General features: G+C 48.4%; 1 protein-coding gene across 1 annotated transcript; it reads left to right on the top strand.

The window, feature by feature from the left end:
- Positions 1-10,249: 10,249 nt before the first annotated feature.
- HMX3 (H6 family homeobox 3) lies at positions 10,250-13,071 on the top strand. Its single transcript, XM_062635087.1, has 2 exons — positions 10,250-10,788; positions 10,957-13,071. The coding sequence occupies exons 1-2, from the start codon at positions 10,473-10,475 to the stop codon at positions 11,562-11,564; spliced, it is 924 nt and encodes a 307-aa protein (XP_062491071.1). The 5' UTR covers positions 10,250-10,472; the 3' UTR covers positions 11,565-13,071.
- The last annotated feature ends 322 nt before the right edge of the window (positions 13,072-13,393 follow it).

Raw genomic sequence — 13,393 nt, 5'->3', positions numbered from 1 at the left:
CATGCTGTTGATCATTATTGCAAATATTTCTATTTGCATAAGTGATTTCTCCTTCACTGCCCACCTTCGTTTGCTTTCTGGATCATCATTACTTCCCACAGTACATGATGAGTTGCAATCCTGCTGCCAGGAGAATGTGATATGGTGAAATTAAACCCATAGCCTCAGAGGGAGAATGGGCAGGGAAACCTGGAGCATGAGGAAGGGTTTTATTTGTTTGCGAGTCATTAGAATTGGCAGGCTGAGGAGAAAGGCAAATGTGTGCGTTGCTGGAAGTGGGATTTGGTTGTGGTGTTTCAGATTAGCTCAACAGATGTTGCGAGTGACGGAAGTGTATTGCTATGTCAGCCTTGCTACCATGGGTGGCATGCACTCTGCTCTCTAACTAGAGATTAGAGCCTAGTGGAGAGATTAACATGACTAAGAGAAATACTTTTACATGGAGACTGCCAGTTATCACATTTGCTTTTGCAACAATTCTCCTTTGGTTTCTGTCTAGGCCTTCCAGAGCCACTGGAGAAGACTGCTTTGAGCACTACTTCTTCTAGCACACCTGGGGCTGAAGTTGCTGTGAAACATGGCTCTTTAAAGTGCACTATTTCCTGGGGGGTGCAGATGCTCTTCCCTCAATCTGATTGGTTCCTAGAATCTTAGAATCCCAGGATGATTTGGATTGGAAGGAACCTTAAAGATCACCCATTCCAACCCCCTGCCACAGGCTGGGTCAACTTCCACTAGGCCAGGTTGCTCCTGCTGATCACAGGGAGTTTAAGGGTGGAGGATATCTACTCCAGGGCCTGAAATCAAGGTGGTCTTTTTCATCTGGTCCCCATACTACTACTGCCCATAGCAATGCAAACAGATTTCTCAGTAATTTCTTTTACCATTGCTTAGGTGAAAAACTTTTGCAAGATCTCCAGTAATTAATTTGCACAGCATTTTCCTTGTCTGAAACTATCCATCATACACTGCCTTTGGGAGAGGTTACTGCTCCTCTTTCCACACTTGGACCCCTTGCTCTGCAACTAACTTCTTGGATCCAGGTAAGATCACTGCAGGAAAGAGGTATTTTTCGTGCTGAGTCTGACTATGAGGCAGATTTGCCTCAAGAGACCCACATACTACTGGGTTGACTGGGGGAGCACTTCATCCCTCTGCACCAGCAGTTGTTGGTGTAAGCAGGTCTATGGAGTCAGTGGAATTGCTTGCATGAAGAGGTGCTCTCTTCATGGACCTAAAAGCTGAGGGTCCTTTCTGTTTGGTCCATTGTCATTTCTGGGTCTTCATGCATTTTTGCAGACAGATGGAATTCTTATAATGTTCCAAAATGAAAGTTTTCTTCTGAGAAGGAGGCCATGCCTAAAAGTTGAGTGTGGAAAATACCTTCTGTAGTCTTTTATGAGCTTCATTCACTCTAATATATCTGCCTTGTATGCCAAGGAAAGTATAAACTAATGGCAAGGTATTGGTTTTTCAATAACAAGGTTTAAACCAGGGATATAAAAAGCATATCCTATTTATGGAACAATTAATATTGTCAGTGTCTTTTCCATCTCATCCAAGTTACACATACTGCATAAATTTTGATATATCTCTAAGAAGTACAAAAAATACCAACTGGAGAGTAAACAGGGCAATGCTCCAACACTATTGAGAAGGCAAGTGGTTTCCACATCTTGTAAAATGCATTGGTATTAGAATAAACCAAGGGGTAGTCCTCTTGAATTTTCCTGTGAAGGCTCAGGGCACAGTAGGCAAAAGGTCTTGGTTTTAGCTCAGAATCTCAGGTGCTGGGGCTCCTCTGCTCTGGAGACAGGCTGAGAGAGCTGGGCTGGGTCAGGCTGGAGAAGAGAAGGCTCCTGAAGGGGAGACCGTAGAGGAGCTCCAGGGCCTAAAGGGGCTACAAGAAACCTGGAGAGGGGCTTTGGACAAGGGCCTGTAGGGACAGGCCAAGGGGAATGGCTTTAACCTGCCAGAGGGGAGACTGAGATGAGCTCTGAGGCAGAAGCTCTTCCCTGGGAGGGTGCTGAGGCGCTGGCACAGGGTGCCCAGAGAAGCTGTGGCTGCCCCATCCCTGGCAGTGTTCAAGGGCAGGTTGGACACAGGGGCTTGGAGCAAGCTGCTCTAGTGGAAGTTGTCCCTGCCTGTGGCAGGGGGCTGGCACTGGATGAGCTGTAAGGCCCCTTCCAACACAAACCATTCCATGATCCTATGATTGATTATGATTTATAGGCAGTTAATTATTTTGTTGTTTGGGAGCTTTTACGCTCTCAGTAAGCCTTGAAGTCTTCTTTTTGCCCCTTGGATCAGGTAGCACCCTCATTCGCTCTTATACATCAAAGAACATACATAGGAGCTCTGGTTCTGCCATAGCAGTGTCAGCTTGAGGGTCAGGGGTTGCACATGGGACCTCCCACTCCTAAGCCTGTGGGAAGACGCTCGGCACTCGCCGTGTCCGTGCCCCTGTGTCTGCATCCCCCAGGTCCGCGCCTCGTTGTCCGCGCACCGCGTCCCGGCGCTGGCCGTGGTGCTGAAGTGGCTGCGCCTCGGGGCCAAAGACGAGCGGTACGTGTGAGGCAGCATGTGTCTGTGCCCCTATTTGTTGTAATACCAGTGTAGCATTCGTACTGGCATTCCTGTTCATATTGTATTTTTATTCATATTTGTGCTATTAGTATAATAATAATAGCAATAATTCTCCACAAATTAACATGGAAATCTCTTCCCAGACAAAAGCGAAATAATTTTGCTAAGAATAATATACACAACCCAAGTTTCCCAGGTGAAGATTGTCATGGCAGCACTGTGATCCTGTTTTAATTGCCTCCCCCTGCTTTGTTTGTCACCTGCAAATTTCAGAGCTGCTTATCAATAATCCTCTGTGTGTCACACTGCTGCGAAGCATTCCGATCAATATATTATCATTGCAGAGCTTGATTATGAAGGTGAAGGGCATTATAAGGACATCTGAAAATTTTGATCAGTGTTCTGCAATCTCTGATCAGCTTCAGTGCTTTACAAACATAGTCTCTGGAACACAATAAAGTCAGAGCCTTTGACTAAAGATACAGTGCCTTATCTTACAATCATAGAACCCTAGTATGCTTTGTGTTGGAAGGGACCTTAAAGCTCATCCAATTCCAGTCCCCTGCCACGGGGAGTATCATCTGCACATTTTTCCTAGAGTCTTTGGGCATATCTTCTGTTCTTCACTCCATTGCAGCTCTCAAGCACAGCAATACATAACAAACTTCTCATGACAGCATGGTGTGTACTGTGTACAATTTTCCTGACTGGAATATTTGAAGCAACAGTGATCTAGAGAAAATTGAAATATATTTAAAAGTGTTTGGGTTGGGTTTCATTATGACAGCATTACACAATTAACTTAGGTCTCATCCTCTGAGTGACAACACAGTGTAAGAACACATCAGGCTGCTGAGGAGAAAGAGGTGGTGTTTACTTACTATGTTAGCAGTATTGTCTTTTCAGTCCTATTGCTCTGTAGATACTCAACAATATTTAAATCTATTGCATTTCATGGCAAGCTGAATTTTTTCCACTTTTTGTCATACATCATTACTGTAATAATAATGATAATTGCCCTGTCTAATGCCTTGAACATGATGTTCAGTTGTACATAGTCCCCTTTTACTGGTTTGGGTTTTTTTTCTGATAGTATTTGTGGATCCTCAATGACAAGCCAAAAATCTACCTGATATAAAATCAGGTAAAAAAGTCATCCTTGGTTCCTAGCTAGTGTTGTTAGTGCTTCTTGGTTGCTTCTCATAGCTCTGTATGAGGAAGGAGCTTCAAGCCACCATTCTGGACTGGAAAGCTGAACTGGTCACATCCCTGTGACTTAAAGCCAAAGACTATCTCCTGTTCTGCAGAAAACAGTGGTGTAACTATGGTGGCTGTGATGCTGATGAAGTTGAGGATTGGGAGTTTTGCACAGCAGTGCATTTAGTCCTTCTACTGCTCTCCACCAGCATTGCTTTAATCACATTTATTACTGAGGAATTTCTTGTATGTGCTTCTAATGTCTAACTACAATATATGACAAATACTGTCTGAATAATGCTTGTGTTTCAAATAGATTTCTTATTTTTCAACCATGTATCAAAAGGAATGATGAATGCTACATAAATGCAAAGTTATGACTCAAAGAGGATGAACTGGAATTTAGCTTTGGAGGAAAGAGCTCTTACCCCAGTGCAGTCATTTTTTGGCCTCTGGTGCTTTATTAAGTGGGTTTGAGCACCTGTAATAATACATAGAAAGAGTGGAAATAAGAAGATATGTAATCTAGGATAGGGTCTTCCCTAGAATGTACAGAAATGTTGTGTGGAAGAAAAGCCCAGAAACTTCCTTTTCTCTGTTCTGTTTTGCAGAGTGCACTGTGGGAGTGATTTGGGTACCTGAGCTGTCTGCATTCCTGAAGATAAGATTTCTCACTGGTGCTCTGAAGAGGTTGAAGGAGCCTCCTGTGGTGTCCACCTCACTTGGACTTCTTGGGATTCCTAAGCTTGCCTGAGGAGTAGCCTTCCCTGGGGGGTGGTGGGTGAGACAGAGTCTTTAACACGTGCAGAGCACACTGAGGTCTTTACAAAAGCTCTTGTGGAAGCACAGAATGGTCCCGTTATTCATTTATTTTGTAAAACCACAAGCAATTTTGGGGACCTGCTGACTCAGACCAAGCTGGTCCAGACTGTCATGCCATTTATAACAACAGCTCTTAGGGCAATTAGGGTGATCACAGAATCTTTTAATAAAATTCAGAATACAGCTCATGTTCAGTGTGAACATTCAGCATAACTCTTGTACAATTGCCACGGATCTCTGGTATGAACATGAGAGTCTTTATAAGCAGCTGATTTTTGAGTCAATGGGCTGTAACACTTTTGAAATCAATGATTATTTAAGAACTCCTAAACCTGCGTATTGCCTAGCTGCTGTGCACACAAACATTGGGTCTGCTCTCTGTTGGCTCTCTGCAAATGGATTATTTGGCTTTGAGGTCTGAAAGATGCACATGGATTATAATACCTCTTTTCTAGCCAGCAAGACATTCACTGTACAGCTTTGCGGCAAGTTTTGATTTCAGCAGGAGCTGAAAATACTCAGCATTTTTCAAATGTGGTTCCAGATCACTCATGGATTTCCATAAAGAAGCTATTTGTGGCCACAAAGACATCTGCTTGTTTAGGGTTTCACCAGTGCTGATGTCTACAGTTTATTTTGGTTTCTTTTTTTTTTTTTTTGTATTCTACATGATAACTCAAAGTTTACAAATCTGAGTTGGGTATATAAGCACAGGTCTTCAGATTTAGAAGCTTTTCTTCGGGTGTTTCCATCCTGTCATACTCTGAAAGGGTTAAGATGAGTAAGAGTAAAGGTTACATTTGGATGTGAAGGTGATGAACAACCCATGTTCTGCCTTGAAATCCTCCAATGATACTTTCCACAAGAGATTTCCTCCAGTGTATTTAGCTGACCTCTGTTCTGAGAGTTCACTTGTGAAAGTGCTAAGTTATGCACAAGAGGCTAATATTGACACAAAGCTGATTATACTGTCTAGAAATCAGACTGGTGGGCAGAACACAGTGACAGAAGCAAAGGATATGCTGTATGAGTCATCACTGCTTCATATCATGTTATATAGAGCACATGTGTAGTGCTGTATGAGATGAAGCCTGTACCTAGATCACATCATTTGCCCGCCAGTTCTGTTCTCATGGATTTATTCCGAATTACATGGAGTTTGCAACAGCCCTTTCCACAAAAAAAAACATCACAACCTGGAAATTGTCCCTCTTTCCTGTAAAAATGAGCCTGTGAGTCAGACACAGGACTCTGATCAGCCTCAGAAATAAAACATCTCTCAAATTAAACAGCACACTCTCTTGCAGTGCCATAACGTTCTAATAATTGTCAGGAAAGGCTCTCAGCTTGCCAGGAAGCCTCAGGAAAACAGAGACTTACAAAGCCTTCCATTTAAAAGTACAAAAAATGCCATTTCAAGGCATAACAAGGGAACAACTTTAACTGTTCCAAAATACCTCTCAACCCACTCCCATCACATACACCCCAGCACACTCAGCCAAGTGAAAGCTGAGAGAGGCTATGGTGCACAACTCACTTGTAGTTTTTTTAGTCTTGAATAAAACATCCTTACCAAATAACGTCCTCCAAGAGACATTCCTTTTGCTGAAAAGTAGCATCCCTATTCTGGGTAACCTCTGTTTGTTTCCAACCATGCATTTCAGCAGGAGCAATTGAAGGAATGACAGAGAAATGCAATTTCTGTGAATAACTCAGGTTTTGCAAAGGGTCTGATGGTGTGTAATGGTTTGCTGTAGGAAGGGGAGAGCCATTGACAGTGTCTCAAACTCAACAGTAGTTAATCTTTGGCATTCACAAAATTGTTTTTAGCTGCCTGGACAGCAACAATAAGATTTGGTAGTGGAAGAATTCATTTTGATTGCCTGGGAAAGGGGTGTTTCTGCATGGGGAAAGCTGTATTCTCATCCCTTCTTTCTGAACATCTAAACCCTGATGCAAGGAGGTACTTCAGCACTTCCCTGTTAAAGTTAGCCACGAAGTCAAGTAGTGTCTGGATGGATCATGGTGTCCCTCCAATTGCTCTAAGGCCAAGTGCTGCAAACATCTACAGGAGATCATGGGGCTGGTCTAGGGAGAGACTCCGGGCAGGCAAGTGCTGCCTTCTGCAGAGACATGGCAGGTTGTGGTTCTGCCACTGTCAAAAACCTCCTGTCAGAGCAGAAGCAGATGCAAACCTCACCACTTCTGCCCTGCGAGTCCTGGCTGAACCTTCCCATGGCTGGGCTATGGACATGCTCCCAATTGGACAAACAAAGGAGCAAGGAAATGAAGCACTGTGCTTTCCTCAACCCCTCAGGATGGAAAAGGGGAAACTGGACCCAAAGTAACAGATGTTTGTCACCTGTGGCTACAGTGGGAGACACTCAGAGTTGGAACCAGATGATCTTAAGGTCCTTTCCAACCCAAACCCATTCTATGATTCTATGACAGCTATGAAGATGGCACAAGGATCTGTGTGAAATACGATTGCATGCTGTGGTGGGTAACTTCTTCCAGGCAGACAGGGCTGCCTTCACAGCACTCTGTGAGCATGTAACATAGCAGGCTGTAAGGTACTTTGGCATTTTGGAGCTAATATGCGTGCAGCACCTCAGAATCACGCAGTACAGGTTCATGTTTCAGCTTAGCAAGAGCACAGCTCCTTAGGAAAATAATGAAAAAGAAGAGACAGTGTTGAGACAGGATAAATAAGGAGATAAATCACTTTGCAATACAATGCAAGCCAAAACCTGAAAATAAACAATTACTTTAAATCATATCGCAAACATCACATTTATACAATTGATCCACGTGTAAATTAGCCAATTAATTCTGAATTGGAACACTAATGAAATAATAATTATCTGTTTGTAATGGAATGGTACGACAAACAGAAATAAAGAAAGACTGCAGCAAAAATCCACCCAGCTCCATCACCACTGGGCATGGGGGGTGGTCAATACCAGTCTTTAATGTCTGGATATTGCTGGGGGGGGGGCATAAATAAAATACATTAATATGTGAAAACATATGGGCTTCAAATGACAAAGATGTAGAAAGGCTCTTTTAGAGCATTGCTTGGGTATTTTTATTGTAATAAAGAATTGCAAAGTGGGAATTTCTTTAGTCTTCAGAGGCTTGTTTGGTCTTTTTGTCCCTGTTTGGCTTTCTACCATCAGTGGGTCTTTATCCTGAGAGACTCCAGAGGGATTAGGAGCTCACAGTTACCAAAGCAGTGAAAGACCGATGGAAAAGGGCAGGGGTTTCAATGCAGAATGAGTTTGGTGACTAATATCCAAATCAAAATCTTCACTGGAAACATGCAGTGGGGTCTTCTGTAAGAATTTTGCACCCTTGGCTTTTCATGTAAGAGCTGCAAACAGATGAAATAGAGCTTTAGACCAAGTGTGTGATAGGCAGGAGCCCCGGTTATATGACTATTGCCTGTTTTCTGTGTAGAAACTATTTTGTTTCCCCATTTTTAGTATGTTTTACCCAAGTTGAGGGTATTTCCAGTGAAAGAGCATTTCTTTGAAGAATCCCTGATGAGCTTTACTTTGCTTGATGCCTTTAAATGAAACAGCTATTAACAGGGGCAGAATTTTCTGTAAACTATAAATTGCTGTGACCCCATCCCCAAGATGTGGATTTTTCATCTCTGCACCTCCATTTTTATCTAAACTGCTCCTCATTATGACACTGGCAGTTTGAAATGGTCAGGTAAGATCATTCTGGACTGAAAAAAATCATGTCCACTGAAGGTATATGAAATATCCCTTTTGCAGGGAAAAATATGACATGATTGCACATGATCGTATGTAGATATTCCCTAGGTTTATAATCCCAAGCATTCAGGAGGAAGCAGAACTCTTTGTCAGCATTAACATTGGGAAGTTTGATTCAGATAAAAGATGTCGTATTTCAACTTGCCAGGTGGGGGTCTTTAAAAAGGAATTGCAAGAGAAATCTGTTATATTTGATCTAGGCTTTAAACCATTTAAACATAGAGACTTGTCTAGGCACATACACACACTGAGTCTGTAGCTCTGAGTGTGACAGGAGAGGGGTTTGCAGCGTGAGCTCACATGTACTTCACATGTTTAGAAGCACACCACAATTGAGAGGCTGTTGTCCTCTTCTCTCAATTTCCTTTTTCCTACTTTATCCTGCTTTCTTTCCTCTTTTCCTTTCTTCCTTTCTTTCTTTTTATTTTTCTCTCCCTTCCTTCCTTCCTTCCTTCCTTCCTTCCTTCCTTCCTTCCTTCCTTCCTTCCTTCCTTCCTTCCTTCCTTCCTTCCTTCCTTCCTTCCTTCCTTCCTTCCTTCCTTCCTTCCTTCCTTCCTTCCTTCCTCCCTTCCTTCCTCCCTTCCTCCCTTCCTCCCTTCCTTCCTTCCCTCTTTCTCTCTTTCTTTCTCTCTTTCTTTCTCTTTTTCTTTTCTCTTTTCTTCTTTTCTTTCTTCTTTTTCTTTCTTTCTCTTTTCCCTCTTTTTCCCTCTTTTTCCTCCCTTTCTCTTTCCCTTTCCCTTTCCATTTCCCTTTCCCCTTCCTTTCCTTTCCTTCTTTCCTCTCCCTTATTCCTTTCCCTTTCCCCTTTCCCTTTTCTTTCCCGTTCAGTTTCCCCTTTCCCTTTCCTTTCCCGTTCAGTTTCCCCTTTCCCTTTCCGTTTCCCCTTTCCCTTTGCCCTTCCTTTTCCCCTTCCCGTTCCCGACGCAGATCTCCATTACATACATCTCCATTACATACTCTCTCCAAACGGGACCGACGTTCCCTTCCCACCGCCGCTGTCAGAGCCGCAGTGACAGCTCTACCGTCGGTCCCTCCGCAGCCCGCAGGGACTCGGCCCCGCCGCCCGGGTCCGCTGTGCGGTGCGCGGTGCTCCGCGCTACCTGCGCGCCCGTCCCGGGACGCGGGGCAGCCCGGCAGGGGGCGCCCTTTGCCCGTCGGCGGGGCTGGACCCCGGTACCGGAGGATCGGGTCCGACCGGGACCCGGAGCCCTGGAACCCCAAGCCGCTGCTCGACGTGTCCGGCCGGGCCTTGTCCTGCGATAGCGGGCGTGGGGCGGAGGAGCTCCGTGGTGAGGCCCGACCCGCAGCCCCCCGCAAAGTCGTTCTTGCCCGGGCTGCCGCCAGGGCCGGGCATCCCGGCTGAGCGCGGTCCCCGACGCCGGCGGCTTTTGTTACCGGCGGTGCGGGGCGGGAGGGTTGCGGGGGGCGGCGCGGGGGGCGAGGGGAGGTTTTGTGGCCGGACCGGCGCGGTCCGCGCCATTCGCCTCCAGCCGCTCCCGCGGTGCTTCGGGCAGAGCCGGGATCCCTTTGTGCTAATAGCCCCGTCCCCATTTGCCGCCTAATTGGACTATATAAAGGCAATAACGGGCGGGCGCTGGCAGCCGCCAGCCACGGCAGCACGTCGCGGGGAGCGGCGGGGAGGGGGGGGGGGGGGAACCCGGGGCCGCGGTGGCTGCGGGCAGGGGCTGCGCGGAGCCTTCTCCTCCCGTCCGCCTCCCCGCCTAATCCCATTTGCCATTGTGCGTGCCCAATCGCCGTGTGCTCCCCGCGCTTAACTTGGATGACATTTTGATTTCATCATTAGCATCCGGCGCCAGGTTGACGCAGCAGCAGCGGCGGCGGGAGGCGGCGGCAGCGACGACCCCGGCTCTCCGCCTGCCCGCAGCAGCCCCCCGGTGCCGCGGGCTGCGCGGGTCCCCTCGGCCCCCCGCCCTGCCTTCCCCCCATGCGAGGGGCCCCCGGCCGGCCCCGCCGCCGCACTCCCCCGCCGCCCCGCTGCGCCTCTCCCCGGGAGCCGCCACCTGCGCGCCGGGCGCGGGCTGCGGGGCCAGCGGCGGGCAGGAGCCGGGCGGGCACCGGAGGATGCCGGAGACCGGGCAGGAGCCCCCCAGCGCCCCGCCGCCGCCCCCCAAGGAGTCTTTTTACATCAAGAACCTGCTCAACGGCGGCCCCCCCAAAGCTCCCCCCAAGCAGCCGCGGGCGCTGTTCGCCCCCCCGGGGAAAGCGGCGGGGGACGGCGCCGGTTTCGCCCTCTCGCAGGTGGGAGACCTCGCTTTTCCCCGCTTCGAGATCCCGGCGCCGCGCTTCGCCCTGAGCGCCCACTGCCTGGAGCGGGCTCAGACCTGGTGGTACCCTTACGCCCTGACGCCGGCCGGAGCCCACCTGCCCCGCACGGAAGGTACCGATCCCCCTCTTTCCACCCCTCCATCCCTTCCGGCGGGGCGGCACGGGGGTCCGGCCGGCTCAACCCGCTTTCCCCGACGGGAATCGAGGGCCGGGCGCTGAAGGTGTCTCTTTGTGTCCCTTATTCCCATTCCTCTCCCCTTCCCCCGTCCTTCCCCTCCAGCCGCGGAGAAATCCCTGCTGAGGGACTCGTCCCCCGCTTCGGGCACCGACCGGGACTCGCCGGAGCCGCTGCTGAAGGCGGAAGGGGAGCAAAAGGAGCTGGACTCCAAGAGCCCTGACGAGATCGTCCTGGAGGAGAGCGACTCGGAAGAGGCGAAGAAAGAAGGGACGGCGGAGGACTGGAAGAAGAGGGAGGAGAGCCCGGAGAAGAAGCCGTGCCGCAAGAAGAAGACGCGCACGGTGTTCAGCCGCAGCCAGGTCTTCCAGCTGGAGTCCACCTTCGACATGAAGCGCTACTTGAGCAGCTCGGAGCGGGCCGGCCTGGCCGCTTCCCTCCACCTGACAGAGACCCAGGTGAAGATTTGGTTCCAGAACCGTCGGAACAAGTGGAAACGGCAACTTGCGGCCGAGCTGGAGGCGGCCAACCTCAGCCACGCCGCCGCGCAGCGCATCGTCCGCGTCCCCATCCTCTACCACGAGAACTCGGGCGCGGAGGGGAGCGCGGGCGGCGGCGGAGCCCCCGGTACTCAGCCCCTGCTCACCTTCCCTCACCCCGTCTACTATTCCCACCCCGTGGTCACCTCCGTGCCGCTCCTGCGGCCCGTCTGAGCCCGCCCGCCCGCCGCCGCTGCGCGGAGGGGCGCGGAGGGGCTCGCAAAGTCACCGGCCCACTTGTAAGTACTCCAGCCGCTTGTGCGGTTCACCCGGCCGGCGGCTGCGGAGCGGGATGGGGAGGGGGGGGAAGAGAAGGGTGCGGGAGGGGACACACACAACGCGACACCCCTCGGCGGTGGTGCTGGGAGAAAAGTCACGAAAAATGAGGAAAATAAAGCTAAAATAATCAATAAAATTGGAAGGGGAGGGGAGGGAGGGTGGAAAATAAGGAAAGTGAAAGCGGGAACTTGTAGAGGACCCTGGAGCTGTCACACCTTTTGTAAACGTGGACGAAAACCGCGATGGTCTCTGTGGCTTTAGTTTTATTTTTGTAAAAAATTTAAAAATAAGGAAAAAAAAAAGGAAAAAATGAATAATAGTGGAAAAAAAAAAAATGATCGTGATCCCAGGCAGCTCCTCGGCATTTGCCAAACGCTCACGGGAGGGTGAATTTCTGTTCCTTTCGGACCTCTCCTCCTGCCTCCAAATTGGTCAGGCTCCTGCTCCTGTCGCGACACAGCCATCACCGAGCGCGGCTTTTCGTTCCAGCAAACCCCGGCACCGAGTTTTGCTTTCCCAGGTTTTGTACCTTTCGGTTTCTGTCATGGGACTTGATAACGAGCAAAGAAACGCGGCCTCAAAGCGAACGGTTAAAACGCCCCCGAACGCGTTTGAGCGCCCCTTATTTATTACCGATGACTTGGATATTTGGAATTCTTGTTTTCTTTAGTCTTCCGGTTGATTTATTTTTGTTTCCTTGTAAAGTTATTTGGGTATTTTTGGGGGGTAAAAATCTGTACCTTTTGCTTTCTTTTTGTATAATGATTATCATTATTATTGTTCTTGTACCTTTGAACTGTGCAATATTGTACGACGATTCGTAAAGCACTGCTTTTATTTGAACGGTGAGGAAAGGGGGGTTTAGCGTTGTATAATTGCGTTCGTTCGTGTTGTACAAAATAAACTGAAAAGCAAAAACCAGAATACAAAGGAATTAAAAGCGAAGGGAAGTGGGAAGAGAGGAGGAGGGCATGGGAATAACCATCAGCTTATGCGGATAAATAAGGGAGATGGGGTGAGCTGGGCGCTTTAAGTGAAGGACAATCAACTTTAGGGTAATTTTAATTTATTTGCTAGGATGTACAGTTTTCTCCTGAAGTCCATCGTGGGGTTTCCTAAGGCAGAAATGAAGCTAGGAGTGGACACCTCTTGTCTCTCCCTGTCTCAGTGTCTGCTCACTTGTTGTCTGACAATTGTTTGCTGTCTTCCCAAGGGTTGGCGTCGGTTTCTTTCCTTTCTTTTTCGTTCAGTTCTTTCCGTTTGTTTCCCCTTTTCGGTTGTGCTCTCTGCCCCCTTCTCGCTTTCTGTTAGGGATCGGTCCTATTTTTAAAACAGCCTATATTGTTATAAACTCAATGTTGTGGTGGAAAAGAAAATCATCAATAAAACCCGTTCCTTATCAGTTTTCTTTTAAGTGTGGCTTCGGAGGAAAATAAATATATATATAAATAAAATAGACTATAAAAAGCATGAATAACCCGGGCACTGGGGGTTACCGGACACCCCCAGAGGCTCCCCGGTTGTCCCGGTCCAACTGGGAGCGGCTCGATGGGGGGGCCCTTTCCCAGCATCGCGCCTGGGTAACCCCCATCAAGAGATCCCAGGCCTCCGGGAATGGGCACAAGGGTGGGTTGGGGGGTCCCTTCTCTCGCACGGATGGGTTAGGGGGGTCCCTTCCCAGGAGGAGGCCGCCTCCCGGGGGGTTTCCCATAGCTTCTGGCCGC

Source organism: Pezoporus occidentalis, unplaced genomic scaffold (genome assembly GCF_034315485.1).
Source record: "Pezoporus occidentalis ecotype Australia unplaced genomic scaffold, CSIRO_AGI_Poc_V1 ctg45, whole genome shotgun sequence".
NCBI classification, from domain to species: domain Eukaryota; kingdom Metazoa; phylum Chordata; class Aves; order Psittaciformes; family Psittacidae; genus Pezoporus; species Pezoporus occidentalis.
This window is presented reverse-complemented; position numbering and strand designations above follow the sequence as displayed.

What these genes read in the sequence shown, in the direction of transcription:
- HMX3 (XM_062635087.1), top strand. Translation starts at nt 10,473, where the DNA reads ATGCCGGAGACCGGGCAGGAGCCCCCCAGCGCCCCGCCGCCGCCCCCC. An exon ending in CCACCTGCCCCGCACGGAAG is followed by an intron (nt 10,789 to 10,956) that starts GTACCGATCCCC and finishes CTTCCCCTCCAG; the next exon opens with CCGCGGAGAAATCCCTGCTG.